The sequence below is a fragment of the Rhamphochromis sp. 'chilingali' genome, assembly GCF_963969265.1.
Source record: "Rhamphochromis sp. 'chilingali' genome assembly, chromosome: 4".
Lineage (NCBI taxonomy): Eukaryota > Metazoa > Chordata > Actinopteri > Cichliformes > Cichlidae > Rhamphochromis > Rhamphochromis sp. 'chilingali'.
In genome coordinates, this window is record NC_137948.1 from 18,555,252 (window position 1) to 18,577,564 (window position 22,313).

At 40.8% G+C, this 22,313-nt stretch overlaps 1 protein-coding gene and 1 long non-coding RNA gene across 2 annotated transcripts; one reads left to right on the plus strand and one right to left on the minus strand.

Annotated features, from left to right (window-relative positions):
• Positions 1–811: 811 nt before the first annotated feature.
• Positions 812–9,698, minus strand: LOC308395826 (uncharacterized protein). Its single transcript, XM_080880814.1, has 6 exons — positions 9,592–9,698; positions 4,179–4,324; positions 4,029–4,090; positions 3,520–3,633; positions 2,630–2,728; positions 812–1,105 (listed from the first exon to the last, which is right to left on the minus strand). Exons 2-6 carry the CDS (start codon positions 4,268–4,270, stop codon positions 936–938), a joined length of 537 nt encoding a protein of 178 aa, XP_080736940.1. The 5' UTR covers positions 4,271–4,324; positions 9,592–9,698; the 3' UTR covers positions 812–935.
• Positions 9,699–10,446: 748 nt separating this feature from the next.
• LOC308395819 lies at positions 10,447–12,473 on the plus strand. The gene is made up of 3 exons (XR_013971475.1): positions 10,447–10,570; positions 11,490–11,582; positions 11,713–12,473. It is a non-coding gene; the product is annotated as an uncharacterized lncRNA (long non-coding RNA).
• Positions 12,474–22,313: the final 9,840 nt, after the last annotated feature.

Sequence of the window (22,313 nt, forward strand, 5' to 3'; positions counted from 1 at the left end):
CCTTGCTTCCTGCATCCATTTAGTGGATGCAGGAAGCAAGGAAACAGGTGTGGGAGGAGAAGGGCATATTGGCCCGCAGAAAGCAGAACGATGGAGCTAACTTGGAGACTATTCCGAACAACCTGTAACCTATTTTTCACCGTTCCTGCCAACTGCTCAGACTAACAAAACTGACGGGTTAAACTTTTTTTACAAAGGAGATTATCAGGTGATTCTGATGCTGAGTCTAATTTTTAGCAGAGCGAGAACATTCACATTTCAATTTATTATTATTACTGGTATTGTTATTGGTTTTGCATTTGGCTAAGGTCAGTGTTTCCACTGGTTATATGAGGCAATACCTGGACCCTTCAGAGGTTGCACAGCTAGCATAGCTCCTCTAGGATGGCACATCAATACGAGCCATTGCAAGAAGGTATGCTCTGTCTCCTAGCACAGACTCAGGAGGATGGAGCAGACACTAGGGGACACACAGTTACTCTAGGTGAGCTGGACAGGGCCGTAGAAGGTCCTTAACCGATCAGTAGGATCGATATCTCCTCACTTATGCAAGGAGGAAGAAAATGAGAGCTGCCAGCAGGCCACTGGTGTGAATGTGTCTGACCAATCAATCAGAAACAGACTTCATGAGGGTGGCCTGAGGGCACAATCTCCTCTAGCAGGCCGTGCTCGCTGCCTGGCACTATGGAGCCTGATCGGCATTTACTCATGCACTATAATGTCCTTAAAATAGAGAAAGTAGAAATGTTTTGGTGCCATTTATTCAGAAAGCAAATGAATATTTTCATTTTTATGTCAGTTCAGTGAAGCTAAATCTAAATTGCTTTGAAGAGAGATGACGGCCACTCATATGTTTTTAGCATGTTTAATTTTAGTGGTAATGCTCTTGACAGACATGGCTTCTTCATCAACACTTAGTGACATTTATGACCACGTCAGTCTTCCTTGAATAGATCCACACTAGTTTGGACCATTTCCAAAATGGTCTTCATTCCACTCTCAGTGAAAAGCTTCTCCGATAGGTTGAGATCATCAGGCATTATGTTGCTCAAGGACAGATCAATAGTCTTTGTTCCTGGGCTGAGTGCTGGATCTGGGCAAAACCCTGCAAGAAGACATTTGTAAATAAAGTTCATTCATGTGAGAAAGAATACATTTGACTAATCTATGAACTTATCAAACATGGCGGTTACAAAAATATAAAGAGTACAGTGGCTTGCAAAAGTATTTGGCCCCCTTGAACTTTCCCACATTTTGTCACATTACAGCCACAAACATGAATCCGTTTTACTGGAATTCCACATGAAAGACAAAGTGGTATACATGTGAGGAGTGGAACGAAAATCATACATGATTCCAAACATTTTTTATAAATAAATAACTAAAAAGTGGATTTCAGTCTCTAAATGTGCAAAGCTGGTAGAGACCTACCCTAAAAGACTGGCAGCTGTAATTGGAGCAAAAGGTGGTTCCACAAAGTATCCGGTTGTTCAGTCTGATGTCACTAGCCGTGTCTGGGTCTAAACTCCGCTGCAGGTCCATATATCAAACGATCACTATGGCATTACTGAGAGTTGAAAAACTGTCTAAAGTCTTTCATCTTTAATAAAATGATCAGTGTTCTGCTCTACCAGGTGTAACAATTGAGTTTAACATCCAGGCATCCATGAAAACGGAATTTATGACATTTAACGGAGTTAGAAGTTAGCAGGGAGTTAGCTCGCTAGCTTCTATCTAAATACAATATAGCATGTCCTGACTGCGGGGTTTTGGAAACAAATTAAAACGTACAGCTCTGTTATCACTTCCAGCATAAATGAAGACAGAAAACTAAACAGCAGTGACGTTTGTAGGGTTACTGAAGTTGGGCTAGCTGGTATATAATGATGTGCTACGTGACCGCTAGCGACACAGCTATGTTAGCATAATATAAACAAGCTAACTTTTTTTCCACTCAATAAAAGTTAGCGTGAGTGCTCTCGGTGGTCAGGAACAAATGTAATCGCATGGCAGGATGCTGTAAAAGGACCAAACTTCAGCCAGGAGAACAACTGAGATAATCCATCCACAATATGAGGTTAGTCATTCATATACTGCTGCATGGGCTGGGCTGTAGTTACATCCTAAGGTTTTAAAAACTGAGCTTAAATAAATGATTAGCGGTAATAAAAGCTGAGGGAGGTCAGTGATCACTGACTGTTTTAGGAGCTTTTTGAGATCAAATAGAAGAAAATACATAACATTAAACATGTTAACAACACAAAAGCCATATTAAACGCAGACTACTTTAGACCCAGAAGTAGGATTCGTCGCGTCATCACTGAACAACCGGATAGACTCAGGGGGCTTAATAATTATGCACACCCCACTTTGCAGTTATTTATTTGTAAAAAATGTTTGGAATCATGTATGATTTTCCTTCCACTTCTCACATGTACAACACTTTATATTGGTCTTTCACGTGGAATTCCAATAAAATTGATTCATGTTTGTGGCTGTGGAAATGTGGAAAAGTTCAAGGGGGCCGAATACTTTTGCAAGCCACTGTATAAAGATAATATTAGACTGAAGAAGTAATATTCAGTTCAACTGCAGTTTCTAAGCTTTCATATTATATAAAGGTTCATACCCTTTTCTGAATCCAAGATAGCAGGGGATTCTAGGTTCAGACACTCTGCCTGCTTTGTAAACTCTTCCAACTCAGCAGCAGACACTTTAACTCTCCTACCTGAGAGACAGAAAAGTGTTAGCACGGGGCCTACACAGTGACACCAAGTAAATAAAAAGATTAAAACACAAAGAAACAACTGTTGCTGTTGCTACTTCAGGACCTGGACCACTTGCTGTAATTGAAGCAACCATGATATTGAAGGAGAATTTGTGGCCGTGAGCACATGAGCAAAGCCACGTCTAAATGGCTTTTAAAATCCGTTCATGCTTGAAAATCCAATCCAGTACGGCTGAATTGAAGGGATTCTACATAGTAGAGTTTTGAAAAAAAAGACTCATTGCCAATCACTGCAAATGCTTGATTTCAGTTCTTGCTAACCAGTTGTTAGATTTAGAGACAATTACAATTTCACACAGTAAATGAAATATTTCTTTAAGAACTGTGTTTTGTATTTTCTTGGGTTATCTTTGTCAAATATACAAATTTATTTGATGATCTGAAACATGTAAGTGTGACTAGTACACAAAATAGAGAGAAACCAGGAAGAGGGCAAATACATTCACATCACTGCACTTTATTCTTGATGCTTTATTCTTTTTAAATTTGTTTTCTGAAAAAATGCCTTTAGTGGGCAACTATTATTTGTAACTGGTATTTCAAAGGGCAGTGTTTGGATTTGATTCATTAATGCAGGGGAAACCACTGTTCAATGATTAATCACTGTTTTAACTTGGAAATTAGTCACCAGCATTTCTTTCAGCTATAATAAATTAAATGCATGAAGCTGGACCATAAAAAATACTTAAGTACTTTGACATTACATTATTTAGGTGTGTCATTGTTCTTACTCAGGAGCTGGAGAGCTTTAACTGTGGTTCTTCCAATGGTGTTATTTGAGTAGATAACAAGGCAGTCAGGGCAGCCAGTATTCAGCAGGAAAGCAGAATATTGGTAATTGTGCACTGTGGACAGATGACAGATGATGGCCACGCTTCATATCCTTTTAGCATTGGTAAGGGTGCAGTGTGCAAATACACACCAATCGATATAATGAAAGTGTTGTGGCAATGCTAGGCACAAAGTCTAAATCTGCCCATATGGAAAAGAAATAGTAAAAACATATATGATTTACTCATGAAAGTGGCCACTTTCTCATTACTTTCATATATTTTTTTAGTAAGTATACAAAACATACAAGTTTCATTGTATAATTTTTCAAGGGATCTTATATGTGTTTTCACTCTTATATTCTTTTCATACAAGTTTCATACAAGACAGATAAAAACTTTATAAGATTTATATATATCTTTTCCATATGGGTGGTCATCCAAATGTTTGTTCCCTCAGTAATACTCACCCATATTGAAAGTGTTGTTAACCAAAGTCATGTTGGTTTTCAATGTGAAGCACATGCCCATCCTTTTAGAAGATAAAATTAAAGAGATTTCTAAATTCGGATTATTTGAAAACAGTATCAGTTCAGGCAAGGTTTTATCATTTTTATTACATTTTTTGAATTTGAAGATTATTGAACGTATTAGCCTCATTGGCAGCAGTGATGTTCATCCAGGCGGTCTCCACAAGCATCTTCGTCAGCATTTTGGATCCAGGTATGCCTGTGCTCTCTGCTATTTGTGTCCATTTTCCCACCAGCTGAAACAGATGGTGTATAATATACAGGGGGTAAAATAAGTATTGAAAACATCACCAGATTTCTCAGTACATACATTTCTAAAGGTGCTATTGACGTAAAATTCTATCCAGATGTCAGTAACAATCCAGCCAGTCCACACATGCAAATGTAACCCGGTGTTAAAAATGGGATTAAAAGTATAAATATTCATACTCTCACAATGGGAATAAATATTGATAAAAACAAAGTTAATTATAATAAATACTGATAAAAAGCATGTAAACATAAGTTTAATTAATATGTACATATGTATATGTAATATATAAATGGTGTGGGGGCAGGACTTAGTCCTTTAGAGTGTGTTTGTTAGATCCACTGAGCGACCAATCATTGGCCGGTCTGACCCTCCCCCAGTCTGTGTGTGCTGCTCAGACACCTGTGTGTGCCTTCGTGTGCCAGTCAGATACACCAGAGACACAGACGGTAAAAGATCCGCTTACTCGTGCAGCAAAGAAGCTAGCTGGATAGTGAAAGTCCTTTTTCGGCTAGAATAATAAGAGTGATACTGTATTCCAGAGGCCGTGAGCCAGCGTGAGCACTGTGAAGCCCCGTGTAGCATTTGTTGCTTCACATGGTCAAGTTTTTTCCCTTTGCTTATTTGGATTGGATTGGTTTTGAGGACCTGAGAAGAATCGAGGATCCCTTTTCCAGTACTGGATGGCGAGCCCAGCCCAAAGAGCCAGATGAACTGGTAGATTGTAACCCGACTGGTTACAAACACACTGAGTGACTAGTGAACACTGAAAGACTGAAATTGACTTTTAAAAAAAAGACACAAAAGAAAATATATCCTTGGGTCGACCATTTGTGGGGTTTATTTTATTTTATTTTGTTCTCAAGAAGCGCGCTCTACTTTTGTTAAATGTGCACAACCTGCTGAACTTTAATAATTGCTAATAAATGCAATTGTGTTTTCTACACCTATTGCGTACAAGTCCTCTGTTGTCATACACCCTTGGCTCCTACAAATCTAGAACCTGTCTGATCTGGCCCATATTCCCCTTCTGTCCTCGTACTAAGGTTAAAGGTAACTATACTGCCCGTACTACATGCAAAGAAGGCAAGAAGTAGCACTAACAGGTCTTACATGCCCACTACTAGTATTGCACCACCAGTGTTACACAAAGAAATCAAACCATAGATGTTATGTGTAAGAATGAGAAATGAAAGAAGGAAAAAGTATTGAACACGTTTACTGAAATTGTATTTGATACTTCATGTAAAAGCTTTTGTTGGTAATGACAACCTCAAGACGCCTCCTAGCCGCAGGCATCGATCAGGTGTGATTTTGGTTCATTCTTCTACACAAACAGTCTTCAAATTTTGTTTTTGGATCATCGTCTTGCTGAAAGGTCCGTCAGCTTTTCATCTTCAACATCCTGGTAGATGGCAGCAGAACATTTTTCCATTCATCTTCCTCCATTTATATGAAACATTCCAGTGCCACATGATGAAAAACAGCCCCATACAACTCCAAACTTCACTTTTGGTATAATGTTTTTGGGGTGAGGCCTTTTGACCTCCAGACATGGCGTGTATTAAGGCATCAGTTCAGTTTTGGTCTCAACTGACCAGAGTATATTTTTCCCAGTATTTCACAGGCTTGTCTAAATGTTGTTCAGCAAACCTTAAACGTGCTTTAGTATGTTTTTTTTCTTCAGCAATTGAGTCTTGCATGGTGAGCGTGCATACAGGCCATGGCAGTTGAGAGGATTTCAAGTCTTTTTGTAGCTCTTCGCAAGTGCTCCTTGGCTCTTGGACAACTCTTCAGATAATTCTTTTCACTCCCCTGTCTGAAAACTGGTGGGGAGCAGCTGGTTCTGGATGCTTTATGGTGAAATTATGTTCTGTCCTGCCCCAACAGTGCTCACTGGAACCTTCAGTAATTTAGAAATTCTGCTGTAACCAATGCCATCAATTTGTTTTGCAACAATAAGATTATGAAGGTCATGATATGTTTTTTGTGTGACACCTTCTTCTTCTTGTAAGTATTATTGGCAGTTGGCAAACAACTGCATGGTGCATTTCCACCACCACTGGTATGGAGTGTGGACAGGATTAAAAATAAATAAATAAAATTAAAAAAAATTTTTTTAAAAGCAACCTACTTCATATCCTTCCAAAGAATATTCCTTCTCTCAAAAACTGAAACAAAGCCTGATAACTTTTATTCCCCGACTCCTTTTGTAATAACTTAATAAGATCCAATTTCATGTTAATGTTACTGAGACTTCGAACCAGTTGTGTCCTCTCTACCTTCCGACACTGCAAAATAACATGCTCCAAAGTTTCCTCCTCTCCACAACAATCACATTTCCCTGAATTATGTTTCCCTATCAAGAATAGTATAGAATTCAATCCTGTATGTCCAAATCTCAGTCTTGACACCACCACCTCCTCTCGCCTACTCCTTCCTGTGGCTCTCCTTACTCCCACCCCCCTTTGAATTTTATATAACCACCTTCCCCACCTTTCTTCTTACCACTGTTTCTGCCATCTACCCCTCATTTCTAGCTTAATAATACTCTTAACTTCCACCTGACCAAAACTCACTGCCAGATCAACTATCCTATGATTAGTGGCTTCTTTTGCTAACCTATCCTCTGCTTCATTCCCCCTTACCCCATAGTGAGCTGGGACCCATACAAACACTACTGACAGACAGATATGTATTCTGAAAAGAGTTTGCTGAATCTCTATTAAAATATCTGATCTACCTTCCGAATGACCTTTCTGTAGACTGACCAAGGCTGCTCTTGAATCTGAACAAATAATTGCTTTCAACGGCCTCAACTCTTCCACCCATTGAACCGCTAATAGAATTGCTATCATTTCTCCTGTAAACACAGACAATCCATCATTAATCCTCTTCCTAATTACTACTGCTACCCCCACATGACTTAGCTGGATTCTTTGAAGCATCTGTATATACTTGCACATACCCACAATACTGTTCAGTGTAACCGTGAACTGAATTTGAGTGTAGACCGCCTGCCCTATCCTGACTCTTCTGGTGCAATAAAGCAAAATCTACAGTTGCTTCAGGAAGTATCCATGGAGTGATTGCAGGCCACGGCACTCGCTGGCATATGTCTAACTGATCTAATTTAAGTTCTCTAGCTCTTCCCCCACCACCCATCCAAAGCTCTTTAACTTCCTCCTGCCTTTCTCCCAGCAAGGTTTAAGTACTTCTAGTGTAGGGTGATCCTTCCGCTGACCCTGTAAGTTTGCCCAATAAATCAATCTAAGCTGTTCCCTCCTCAGCCCTAGTGTCATTTTCTCCATCTCCACCTGCAAAGTTATTTATTATTTATATAAATGATATTTGTAAGGCATCTGATATATTAAAATTAGTATTATTTGCAGATGACACAAATATTTTTTGTTCTGGGGGGAATCTAAAGGAGCTGCTGGATACAATTACTTCAGAAATGTGCAAAATTAAAAAATGGTTTAACAGGAACAAACTATCGCTAAATCTAAGTAAAACTAAAATTATCTTATTTGGGAATTCCCTTAGAAATGCACAAGTGCAGATTCATGTAGATGGTGTGGAAATTGAAAGAGTACTTGAACATAAGTTTCTTGGTGTGATTATAGATGATAAATTAAACTGGAAGTCTCATATAAATCATATACATAACAAAATTTCAAGAAGTGTCTCAATCTTGAGTAAAGTAAAACACATTCTGGACCACAAATCACTCCACATTCTCTATTGTTCCCTGATTGCACCGTATTTGAATTACTGTGCAGAGGTTTGGGGCAATACTTACAAATGTTCGCTATCATCAATCTTTATATTACAAAAAAGGGCCATAAGGATAATCCATAAAACTGGTTGCAGAGATCATACAAATCCACTATTCTTAAAATCAAAAATTCTAAAATTCACAGATCTGGTTCATTTTCTCACAGCACAAATTATATATAAAGCAATAAATAACCTGCTTCCTGACAATATTCTAAAAATGTTTTCTAAAAGGGAACGGGGATACAATTTGAGGGGGGAATTAAATTTAAAACATCCTCGTATCCGTACAACATTAAAAAGTTTTTGCATCTCTGTGTGTGGAGTGAAGCTGTGGAACAGACTAAGTAAAGATATGAAGCAATGTCCAAGCATGGCGCAGTTTAAAAAGCGGTTTAAGGATATGGTTTTTACAGGGTACAGGGAAAAGGTAGAGATTTGATAGGGTGTTCTTGTCTAATATTTTCATGTGTGTGCGCATGCACGGGTTTGTTGGTATGGGTATATATGTATGTGTATATGTATGTATGTATGTATATATATATATATATATATATAAATATATATATATATATATATATATGGGTATGTGTGTGTATGTATGTATGTATGTATGTATATATATATATATATGTGTATGTGTATATATATATATATATATATATATATATATATATATATATATATATATTAAATATATATAAAATTGTAGGTTGTGTATCCTTCAGGTGTTAATGGGGTTATTGAAAATGTGTATATGTGCGTATGTGTGTATATACGTAGGTATGGATAGATAGAAACATATATGTGTATATATTAAAAAAAAAAAAAAAAAAAAATTACACATAACATATAATGTAATTACAAGGAGGTATTTCTGTAGTCTATTGATACTAGATAGTGGAAAAGGGGTGGGATTAAATAAGCTTATGCTTCTTCCTGCTCCTTTTTTAACATGGACGTTATTTGGAGTTGTGGTTGCTCGTTTTCCTTTTGTTTGCTTTGTTCATTTGTCTCTTTTAATTCTATTTTTTTTTTATACTTTTTCAACATGTTCAAAATAAAGATTCAATCAATCAATCAATCAATCAAAGTTACAGTAGGAGTTTGTGTGACACCTTGGTAATGAGACATCTTTTTATAGGCCATCAGTTAGAATAGAACCAACTGATATTAATTTGCACTAGGGGGCAGGATTGCTTTCTAATTGCTGATAGATTTCAGCTGGTGTCATGACGTTCCATGCCTTTTTGCAACTTCCTTTCTTCATGTGTTCAATAGTTTTCCTTGTGTCATCTTATTATAACACATAGCTTAATTTATGGACATTGATGATTTTACTTCTTTGTATGTGTGGACTGGATGGGTGGTTACCCACATCTGGTGTAAATTTCATGTAAATTTGGTGACATGTTCAAAACTTATTTTACTCAGCGGAAAGTGATAAGTGAAAGGTGAGATAAGAGAGAGTCTGACCTGATTTCCGTGGATTTCACGAGGCTGGATTAGATTCTCACAGCTTGTCACAGGAGCTGAGTGTCCAAGAGACAGAAGACCGAGCACAGCTACAGCAACGTGAACAAACTCCATCATGGCTCATCTGCTGATAGTGTGGGTTCAGACTTTGAAGTGTGTTTTAGACATACGAGACTCAGCCCAGTTTAGGTGACGTATTGCTCAATTGTTTACTTATGTGTTGTAATCGTACTTAAAAGAACATAACAGACATATTTACTCTGTGGCAGTACAGTCAGGGGGGTTATTTAAATGTGTTGCGGCAATGCCACCTAAGGGATTTTCACCCCTAGGAAATAAAAAGATTGAAAATGTAACAAATTAAATTAAAAGCTACCTGGATTTGAAAACACATCCTGGCAAGAGAGATGGATTCAATGATAAAAAGAACACTTTATTGAAAGTAATACAATAAAAAGTTAAATGGAATGGAAAGACTGTCTTTCAGCCTAATAGTGTCCTCAAATCAGTGCCAAGAAATGTCTTGATGAATGCTCAATCATCCAGGTAAGTAAATCCCAAAACGTTGATTCTGTTCATCTGGACATGTTTTTATAAATAAAGGAACTGACCTCACAGCCCATTGCTCATTCAGTGGCACTCTAAAATGACACACTGATGTTGGTAGCATTATGTAAATGCTTCATGTTAAAACTAATGCCACCAATTGATTTTTAACTTTAAACACAAGTATGTTGTTTTGAATTTAATTAACAACATAATATTTCAATACAACAAAATGCAGTAAATTAAATCCAATGTAAAAAGTTCATTTAAAATGAAGAGCACTTTAATTTAAAGAGGATTGTCCTAATAGGCTCTCCGTACTTCTGAGTTTGCACATGTGCAGTGTGGAAGTTTGATCATCCGCCATTTTCAACTGAGACTTGCATATGCTTAGCATCCTGGATTGAATCCATCGCCATCTGAGGATTATTTGGTAAGTTCAACAATTTAAGGATGACAAATTTGATTAATGTATACTAACTGATACACATCTGACACTTTCGGGAATACTTTTGCATTTTTTTTTTTTTAAACAAATGATGCCTGGCAAATTTTTTAACACTCTAGCTTGTATACCTCTCTCACATGTTAGAAGTATGAAAACATTTAACAAATATTGTTGAACCTGCTTCGGTGTAATTTTCCAAAATCTTTTGCGATTCTTGTTAAGATGAGACTTACCTACTAAGACCGACAGTTTTAAAATTACTCCCAACATCTACCGCACCTGCTCCCTGACATCAGTAATGACCACTGGGAGCGCCAGCGATCCTGTAGTTTGAAGAATGAAATGAATGTGTAGTGTATTTTAGAAATGTGCATCAATTAAGTTGCTACATTGTTTGAAAGAATTCGACTCCATGTTGATTTCTGGTTTAGTGTCAGAAATCTTCACTGAAGAAGCTTCACTTTTCTTTCCAAGCTCCTTAGACTACGATGACCTGGGGATGACTGTGAACCTTCACAGACTTATTGTTATCCACAAAATGTCATGATAGGATTTTAAGTCCATATTGCCCAGTTCTAATCTTCTATTTAATTTTAATATTTTTAGGGGCACAATTATTAAATATATTGAACAATCTAGAATTGATTAAAGCAAAAATGAAAGCTTTCACGTAATGTCAAAATTGAAAAGCTTCGATTTTTGGGTTCATATATTTGTTAATCTGACACAGAGGAGTCAGTGCCTTACCAATCATGAACCTCACTGCACATCACTGATGTGAGTTATGAAACATTGCTTAATCACATATCTGCTATGTGTTAATATTTTTGACTTTGTTTTGTAAAGAGGTTGAAAGGAACCAAAATAGGAAACTTCTCTCATATTGAGTTCTTATCTCCACCAGAATCCCAGCGTTGATGTTTGACAGGAATGCATTCTGAAAGCTGTCTGTGTCTACTTAAATGAAAAGCCAGATGACCTGTTCAAGGAATTCTTGGTAATTTAAAAAAGGAAAACGATCAGTTATTTTCCTTTTTTAAATTTGGGATTGGAAATGGAAGGTGGACTTACTTGTCCATATGTATATGTACGCAATTAACTTATCTTTTTTTTATTTTTATTTAAAGGATGTGGATCTTGGTGCAAGCAGAGAAACAGAGCAGCTGACTTTGGGAGTCTATGTTGTCAGACATGAGAGCAAACTCTGCAGATACACCTGAGGACATTGGTGTCATCATAGAATGATGCACTGTGCTGCAAGCTCTTAGTGATGTGGCAAAGGGTTGTGCCCTCCTGCTTGGACTAATCTATAGTCTAAATCTGAGCTACCCAAAGCACCTGAAATACACATTTGAATTTCTTCAGAAGGTGCTGATGGAGTTGGATGGGAACAACCTATCCATGAAGGTGCAGGTTCTGAAAAACAAACTGCTTGAGTGAAACAGCCTGCAGTGAACTATAGAGGACACTGAACTTTAAGGTTCTCGAACCCTTCTCCTTGCACTTCATAAACTGTTCAGTTTGAATTGCCACAAGAACTTCTGCAAGGCCTTTCACTTTTCTGCGTTCTTTGTTCTTGAACCTTTACCAACATCCAACTACACTGAAAAAGACTGCTCCTAACTTTGGACTTCAGTTTAAGTTTTGAAGCAAAGGTTATTTTTCTAAATATGGACAAAAATGACACACAAGTCATTTCTACCTGCTGTTTGCAGGGCTGTATTGTGGGCTTTTCATTGTAGCCCAATCAAGTTTAAATTAAGTCATGTTAATGTTAAAAATGTTGGAATCACAACACTTTCCAGTTTTAATCATTTCAGTTTAACATGACATTCTGTATCTTGTCTTCCTGCACCTAAAATGCACTTGAATATATGTAAAGATTGTTTGGGGGGAAAAGATCTAGAAGCATTTGAATTGCTCAAAGTGTGCTTCAACAAGTTTTACACAAAGTGTTATTAAAGTTAGGTTAACTGAATAAACTTGTGTTCGATTTATTTAATTTACAAACTTAAATAGACTAAGTTGCAATTCTGTTAAAGTGATTTAATCCTATAGTTTCAGTAGAGCGTGTTTTGGGTGAGTAGATTTATCAGATTTACTTAAAATTTGTTGTTCAAATTAAATATATCATACATTTTATATTTCACTAACCCAGTTGTGTGGAACCGGTTGACATAACTGGGTGGAGTAAATACAACATGTTATTTCTCAAAGTAAGTACAGCTTGTTTTGGTTGAGTAGGTTTTATTTAGTCTTCTCAATTTAAATCAACAAGGTTAGTTATATCAACATTATGATATTCAGCTAATACAACATGATTCTTTTGATTTGCATTTAATTATCCAAATCTTATCAGATGTACTTAAAATTTCTTGTTCAAATTAAATGTATCATACATTTTATATTTCACTAACCCAGTTGTGTGAAACCGGTTGACATAACTGGGTGGAGTAAATACAACATTTTATTTCTTAGAGTGTAGTTTCATGCAAATGTGTTTATAAGCAGGGGTGCACATAAGTGGTCCGCAGGTGCGCATTCGCTGTCAAAATAAAAGACATGCACCAGATAAGAAGTTGCAACGTGCGTTTGCGTACATAAGATGTTCTGGAGGAGGACAGTCATTTGTTCAGAACTCTTAAAGATGTCGAAGAAGCAAGCTCCGTAAGCAATTACTTTGGTGTTACTCCACCAAAGTAATTGCAAAGTAATTGTGGTTCGAACTCATTCTGACATTTCTTTGGAGGTGGAGGAACACCAAGGAATAAGTCTGAATTAGTGGGCCTGCTGAAGCGCAGACCCAACATTATTTGGTCATTCGAGCCGGAGTCCAACAAATGGCTTTCCACCGAGGAGGGGGAGACGACACACCGAAATTGTGAAATTTGCACAAAGCAGATGAAAAAGTGAGTGTGAATGTGCCTGACGTCAGTGTGTGTGCGCGCTCCAGAGGAGTGTGAAAGTGTGTGAAGCAGTCTCCAGCTGGGAAGAGGGTGACTCTGCAGGTCACCAACTACCCTAGTGGACGCAAAAGAAATAAAATTTGTGTTGTTGATGAAAATAAGCAACAATAATATGAAGAGTGTTTGGTGTCTCTCAGCCTAAAAACAACTACCATCTCACTTTCAGTTCACTTTCAAACCAGAGAGAGGAGATGTGTGTTGTTTAAGTAGTGATGAGAATGTCCCTCAGACAGGTGAAGAGCAGACCTGGATCAATTTTCCACATGCAGCAGTTGGAAGAAAATTATAGGTTAAAAATCATTAGAAACACTCAGGCCGAGTTTTGGCCAAATTGTGTTAACAGCTTAACTCCCATGTGTTTGTCACCTGAGAAAGCAAGCTCCCTGAAGACAAGAAATGCAGTTGCAAAGAGCAACAACATGGCAGTCCAAGACACAACAGCAGAGTCCTGAGCAGAGAGACCCAGCAAGCAGCAGTATGTGCAAACGGCATCAGAGAGAGAAAAACCATCACTTTGACTGGATGGAGTGCGTTTCCAGCAAGCTGCAACTTCACTGTGTGTGAAGAGGACCTGTGAAAAGACTGTCTGAGTTGACATTTGCCACATTTGGAGTTAAATGGCAATGAAAGAGACAGTGGGAGAATACACAGGACGAAGCTGAAAAGAAGAACTACCATTGGACTGTTGAAGTGGGAGAGGAGAGCAGGTGAGGACATAGAGGAATGCTGTTGTTTAGAGTGGGAAATCAAATTTGGGTTAGCAAACCTGGGAAAAGGGAAACTGACTGCTGTAAGTGGGTAAACTGAGAAGGAGTCTGGACCACAAAATGAGAGAGGTACATAAAATCACACAAACAGAAAATGCATTAACCCTACTAACACATATATACCGGTACACATAGAATGAAACTCATGAAGACCAGACAACATCTTAAGCATGTGTTTCTGTTTATCATCTTGTCCAGTTCACTTAGTAAGATGAAAAGTGATACATAGACTAGTGGACTAGTATTGTTTTGGGGAAAGATGACTGCATTATAGCTGGGGGGAAAACAGAATGCTGATGAGAGATGAGATGAGATAGCCTTTATTTGTCAGTTGCAGGTCTTTTGCCCACAACCGAGATGACAGACCTTGCAGACCGTACATACAATACACAAACATCACATTGGGGAGACAGGTCAGGCTAGGTAGCGAGGAAAAAAACATTGAAATGTGTAACACAAAAGGATAATACAGGAATGCACAGATATCAACACACCATAGCACAATAAACACAGACAAGCAACATGGGAAAGAGTTCCAGTGTGTACATCTGATCTGGGACCGCTGCTATCTTTCGACTGCGCCTCCAGCTGACCCGATGTCCACATCAGAGGGGAGGTAAGCGTTGGAGGTGGCATTGGATCCGGGGTAGGGAGGGTGATGCGTCGGTGAGTGCTTATCAGTATCAGTATATGTATGTGTGTGCGTCTCCATAGTTCAGCTGAGACAGTGTCCTTCGCCCTGCCAGGCTAAGTAAACAGTCTTCCAGCCAACCCAGGTGGCCTTGCATGGAATGGGAAGGAACAGACTCAACAGTCATTATCAGGGTGTTGTTGTTCAGCTCCGGCCTTGCAGCTGGCGCCAAAGGGGTATCAGCATAAGTGATGGTATTTTTTACTTTAGTGCAAACAGCTCATATGAATTTCAAAGCAGTTCTACAGTCCAACACTGGTCTCTCAATCTCCCGTTGGAGAGCCGCGGGCTTCGCCATACTTGCGTTCTGTGATGTTGTCATTTCTTTTTTTTCTTTTTTTCTTTTTTTTTTTTTTTTGCCTGTCCCGTTTGGCTCTTTTGCCATCAGAATTGTTGTCTAAAGGCAAAGAAAGATGCCCTACGGATTTACTTTACCAAATTGACCATCCCAGCCTTGCCGTAATGGTCCATTTGATTCACCTTTTATTGTTTATTTTATTTTCACTTACTGAATACGGGACAGACTTGACTGGGGGAAAGAAGGGGAGAAAGTAGGAGGGAAAGAGAAACAGCTGAGAAGAGGGACGGGGGAGAAGGGCAAAAGACAAAAACCAACAGAATGGGCAGAGAAAAAAAATGCATATATCAATCACCTGGGTCACCTGCTGAGAAAGAAAAAAGAAAACAAGCAGAAGAGAACAAGAGTAATAGAATAAACAACATCACAATGATATATGGGAATATGACAGTAAATACTAAATATTAAACATTATTGTGCAGCACATAAGATCAACAGAACACAGTGTGCTTTGAGGTAGGAGCCAAAAAGGGTGTAGTTTGTGGGTGTGATCACCCGTGTGTACACCTGTGAGCATGGACGCGCTTGTTTTTTGTTTTTTAAAAGGTTCCTTCATGTAATAATCTGCTAGAGGGTGTGGGGGGGCCACAGCCCCGTCCTTCAGGGCATGAAGCAGGTATGGAGGAGATCAAAACTCCAGACATCCAGAGGCCCCCAGAACACAAGAGACCAAGAAAGACCAACAGAGGGGCAGCTGCGCCACTGTCCCAGAAAGAGCTGAGGAGAGTCCCAGATGAGGGCTCACCCAGCAGCCGCGGAGCAGAAGCCAGGGGGAGTTGCAGTGACGCGCCCGTGAGCTCCGCCGGCAGCCAGCCGCGCCTGAGTGACCGAGCCCCAGGCCGAGAGGCCGGGGGCACCCTACCTCCGAAGTGGCCCGAGCGAGCCCCAGGCTCCAGGCCCCGACAAGCGGCCGCCAAGGAGTGAGCCGGTGTGTACCTGGACGCCCACCCCCGGACACAAAGAACCACCAACGCACCGATGTCCGAGGGGGACCGCCACTGGCAGGGGAAGTGGTGGTAGGGGGAGATAGGCCTCCATACCTTGGAGGGCCTGAGATGTCCCCAGAGAGGTGGCGCCTGACACCCAACCTGACATATAGACACAGACATACAGGCACACACAGATACAAACATCCATTCCCACCCTCATGCTCTCATATGCACTTACTCCACACTCAACCAACGTGGAGACAGACATAAAGAGACGCTGTACACACGATCACACTCCCCAAGCGTACTCTACAAACCGGGTCTAGGTGCCCTTGCCCCTGGAGGGGGGAACTGCACCCAGACCCAGGTGGTGTTACCCTTTTCCCTACGGTGGGGGGAGGTAGACCGCCCCGACTCTGCAGCAGCAGGAAGGCCCCACACTCCAGACCGCAGTCGGACGGCCAACTCCTCCTCCTAGCCCCCCCGCTCCAGCAGGTCGCAGAGAATGGGGGTGAGAGAAGACTCCAAACCTCCCTCCACCCGCTCATTGTAGTGTTGATGCATGTGTGTTCTAAGGTGCATTTAAAACCCAGGAGGGCATGGAGCTACCTGCCAGAGAGCAGCAGGTAAGCGCATGGTCCCTCCTGCTAGCCCTCAATGTCTACGTGTATTTAAAATTGAGAGGTGGGCAACGATGCCAGGGGTGGGGTGTACACCCTGATGGTACTTTGGACTCCGTGTATTGTGCCCACCCCCAAGATCCTATATGTATGTGTAATGAGAGTGTGAGTAATGTGAATATCTAAGTTGTGGGATAAAATTGAGGCAGAGGCAGCCAGAAGGGGACAGAGGGGGGGGTAGCCTCCTCTGCACCCTGGTGACATACCCCTACTCCAAGGTCCTGCATGTGTGGGTGGTTGTGGTGGAGCGGGAAGAGGGAGGCAGCTGGAGATGGGGAGGGAAGGAAGGGAGGGGCAAGTGACCCTTCCCTGGGGCCAGCTCCCCCGCTGACCCCAGTAGGTACCCCCATACTCCGCGACCCGCCAGGGATAGGGGGCCCAGGCCCATCCAGACCGGGGCCCAGCGCAGCAGCGCCTCCCGGCCCCACAGAGCCCGGGACAGTCCTCCCAACCCCACCACAGAGAAAACTGCACCCACCCCACCATCCACTCATCTTCCAGACTACATAAGACAATAAACACCCAGGCTGAGATCTTCCTCCACCTCTCCTGTATCTCCCCCTCCTGCAGAGGGAGCTCCTGAAGAGAGGAAAGCTCCTCCACCAGTTGAAGAGCCCCCCAGGTGGCTCGATGCACCGGCGGCACCCCGCTCCAGGGCTGGGCCCCCATGCACCCACCCGCCCACAACCCCGGCAACACACCAACCAGGACCCAAGCCCCCGAGGCCCGGTCCGGGTCCCAGCCCAGAGACGGAGCGCCCCCAGAACCTCACGCCCATCCCGGACCCACCCAGGGGCAGCCAGGCTACCAGGTCAGTAACCCACGTCCGTCAGCACAGACCCTCCCCTAGCCCCGCTGCACGCAGCCGCGAGGAAACAGTCACCTGAGAGCCAACAGAGCCCCTAACCGGACATGACCGCTACCCCGGGTTGAGCCCCCCAAGGAAGATGCCTCCGGGGAACCCCCCGACGCCCTAAGCCTGTCCCTACCCCCACACCAATCACAACAGTGAAGGCGGGACCAGACTATGACCCCCCACCCCCACTAGGTGATGGAGCTGATCAAAGGAGCCCAGAGCAATTGATCTGATGTGGTGGTAGAGGCTGTATCAAGACTAATGTAATCTAATAGATAATTTCTATATTGGTTAGAATTAAGATTATTTTTATTTTTCCAGTTCATGAGGACTGTTTTCTTGGCTATGCATAGGGCAGTGAAAACCATATGGGCGATATTCTTTTTTGAAGTGACATTATCTAAACTGCCCAACAAACACACTAAGGGGGAAGTTGGAATGTTACATTTCAGACACTTCGATAAGTCTTCACATATCTCGCGCCAAAACTTCTGAACTGGTGGACAGAACCAAAGAGCGTGGATATAATTGTCCGGTGAATTGGTTTGGCAGTGTGAGCAGTTGTTGGTAGACGTAAAGCCCATCTTGAACATCCGATGACCTGTATAGTGCACTCTATGTAATATTTTGTATTGAATTAATTGAAGACTGGGATTTCTAATTAGATTAAAGGTTTTTAAGCAAACCTGAGACCAGAAGTTTTGGTCTAAGTTAACTGATAAATCCGCTTCCCATTTTGCAATAGGAAGTGATATTGATTCATCTGTTTTAGAAAGCATTCTGTATATTTTGGATAGTAATTTGGGGGTTTTAAGAGTAAGAAATTGAACCACACTTGGTGGTGTTTGTAGTTCAACTTGACCCAGTTTAAATTTCTTTTTTACTATGGATTTAATTTGTTGATATTCTAAAAATCTTTTCTTGTTGATCCCATATTGTGTAACTAGTCCGTCAAATGAAATAAATTCTGTTCCTTCTAGTATATGTTCTAAATATTTGATTCCTTTACCACTCCAATCTGAAAAGTTTATCATATTATTGTTTTGTAATATGTCAGGGTTGTTCCAGATAGGTGTACGTTTGCATGGGATTAATGAAGACGCTGTCAATTTTAGAAACTCCCACCATGCTGTCAGAGAAGCACTGATGTTGATGCTTTTAAAGCATTCATGTCGTTGGATGTTTGAGCTGATAAATGGTAGGTCTGAGATCTCTAGATTATTGCAAAGTGCTTGTTCTACATCTAGCCAAGGTTCATCTAAGAGGGTATGTTTTAGCCATCCTGAGCCCACAGGAGGAGGAGAGGAGGTAAGTGACGGAAGTGACGGACAACGTAAGCGACTCATGTTGTAACTGACGTCAGACGCCGGAGATTTTGGCGGAAAATTAAAGCAAATGGTAGTTTAGATTTGAACAAATTCATTTAAGCTTCAGCATTACCAAATACACTTATCAATTGTCTTATAACTAACACTATTTGTCTAAATAATCTCCAACACCCTGGAGAACAACGAGGAGAGTTTAGAGACTCTCCAAGATTATATTGATCAGTGCTTTCAGGATCTCGTGATGAAGAAGACCCCGTGTGCAGCTTCCCCGGCCAAACCTGAGACGCCGTCGTCGAAAAGACAACGCCCGGCAGATTCCCCCGGCTCAACATCGCCAGCCGGCAAAGATATTGCCGACATATTGGAGTCAATCGACAAGCGATTGTCCAGTTTCGACGCAAGGCTGTCCTTGGTGGAGATTCTTAACCGAGAATTTAAATGCTTGCGAGAATCCCTGGAGTACAGCCAGCAGCAGGTGGAAACGCTTGCTGCTGAAAATGCCACGCTAAGTGAGTCGGTGAAATGTCTCACAGATAATGTTACCCAGCTCAATAGAGAAAATAAAAAAATAAAAGAAACTGTTATCGATCTACAAGCTCGTAGCATGCGTGATAATCTTGTATTTTCTGGTATTCCAGAAGCCGCTGGAGAGGACGCGGAGACCACGGTAAAAAGCTTCATCAAAACCCACCTGAAGCTGCCGGAGGACACTGTGAAGAACATCGTCTTCGATCGGGTACATCGCCTCGGCCCCATTCGGGCTACGACAGGGAGACCACGTCCTATCGTGGCCAAATTTGGCTACTTCAAACAAAAGCAACACGTGAAAAGCCGCGGCAGGGAATTAAAAGGAACGGACTTCAGCGTGAACGACCAGTTCCCCAAAGAGATCTTGGAACGACGCAGGGTCCTCTTCCCAATCCGACGCGGCTTCATCCAGAAGGGCTCCCGCGCTGTCATCGCTGTGGACCGGCTGTACGTGGACGGACAGCTCCACCGTGACCCCAACATCACTCCGTGGCTGTATTAACCTCACACCAGATAAGAATCAGCTACACCATTTCCCTATCCACACACACTAACTTGCATTAACATCTGTTTAACTTACCAGTATCAAATCGCATCTTAAAGTGTGATTTCATAGCAGAATTAACACCGTCACTCTCCGTCAGTGATTTAATTGGAATGTTTACGTTTTGTTTTGTTTTTTTTCTTCTCGTTTTTTTTTCTCCTCTCTTCCCCCCCCCTCTTGGTTTTATGCTGCTCACCCCTGTCCTTGGTTTCTTTCTTTATTCCTTTCACTGCCTCGATCACCTGCTTCAACACTCATCCACAAACATTCTTTATTTCGACACATACGCACCATGCGCTCAACGGCAGCACATTTACATCAGTCAGACAGCGCACACAGTCGTTTAGGATACACACACTTAAGCCAAGCCTACTCATATTAGTAACTATGCATACACAAAGTCAGACCCACGGAGCATCTCGCCACACATTTTTTCTCTCTCTCCTTCTCTTTATGTATGAACAAGTGACGTATTCTCTCCACCTGGCTAAGCGACGCACACAGCATACATCCCTAGTTATACACAAACATCTATGGGTACACTGAGGTTCATTACATGGAATATAAATGGAGCTGGCTCCAGAGTAAAGAGGTTAAAAATATTTAACCAACTCAAAAAACTACAGGCAGATGTTGTCCTTTTACAAGAGACCCACAGACCTCTTAGAGGTTCGAATGAACTTAAAACACCTGAGTTTCCTAATGTGTTCTCAGCTTGTTATAATTCTAGACAAAGGGGAGTAGCAATTTTAATACATAAAAATATTAATTTCACAGTACTCGATACAGTTATAGATCCAGAGGGCAGATTCTTAATTATTAAACTATCTATACTTGATAAAAAGCTATGTATTGCAAGTGTATATGGTCCAAATGTTGATGATCCCTCATTCTTTCACGGTTTTTTCAGTGCACTCTCTGAACACTTAGATGGCACACTTGTTCTTGGAGGCGACCTCAACCTTGGACTAAATGAAGACATGGATAGGCTCAATACAGCGGGAACTCAGCGTAATTGGCAGTCCACAAATATAATCAAACAGTATATGAGCGACTTTGGTCTTTGCGATGCATGGCGCTCCCTTCACCCCACCAGTAAGGAATATACTTTTTTCTCACATGTCCATCACTCCTACTCTCGTCTGGATTATTTTTTGGTCAGCAGCTCACTGCTGAACGACATTTCAGACACTGAGATTCATCCTATAGTTGTCAGCGATCATGGTCCTGTATCTTTAACACTAATGCACAAGAATAATACTACGCCAAGAAAAAACTGGAGATTTAATATATCACTACTTAAAGATGAAGACTTTATTAAATATTTTAAAAAAGAGTGGACTTCATATTTGGACTATAATGACACTCCCGAAACATCAGCTTCTGTTCTATGGGAAGCAGGGAAAGCTGTGATGAGAGGTAAAATAATTTCTTTCTCATCACATAAAAAGAAAAAAGAAAACAAAAATATTCAGGAATTAGAAAAAAACATCAAATCACTAGAAGAAGCCTACGCGTCCCACCAAGATCAGGAAACATTGAACAAAATACGCAAAACAAAACTAGAATTAAATGAGATAATTGATAAAAAAAACAAAATTCTTAGTACAAAGACTACGCCTACAAAATTATGAACATGGTAATAAATCCGGTCAATTTCTAACAAACCAGCTAAAAATAAATAAAGAAAAAACAACTATATGTGCTGTTCAAGATTCATCTGGGAACACAATATATGATCCGATACAAATAAACAACATTTTCAGGGATTTCTATAAAACGTTGTATTCACCACAAATAAACCCATCTAAAAAAGAAATTGATCAGTTTTTGGACAACATAACTCTTCCAAAATTATTGGACACTCAAGCAATGGCACTGGATTCACCACTGACACCAGGTGAACTCCAAGAAGCCCTGATAAGTATGCCCAATAATAAGGCTCCAGGTCCAGACGGCTTTCCTGCAGAATTCTACAAAGAATTCTGGTCGATTCTAGCACCAGTTTTCTACAGAACGTTGTTGGAAATTAAAGAAAAGGGCAGACTTCCATCAAATATGAATTCTGCAAACATTAATCT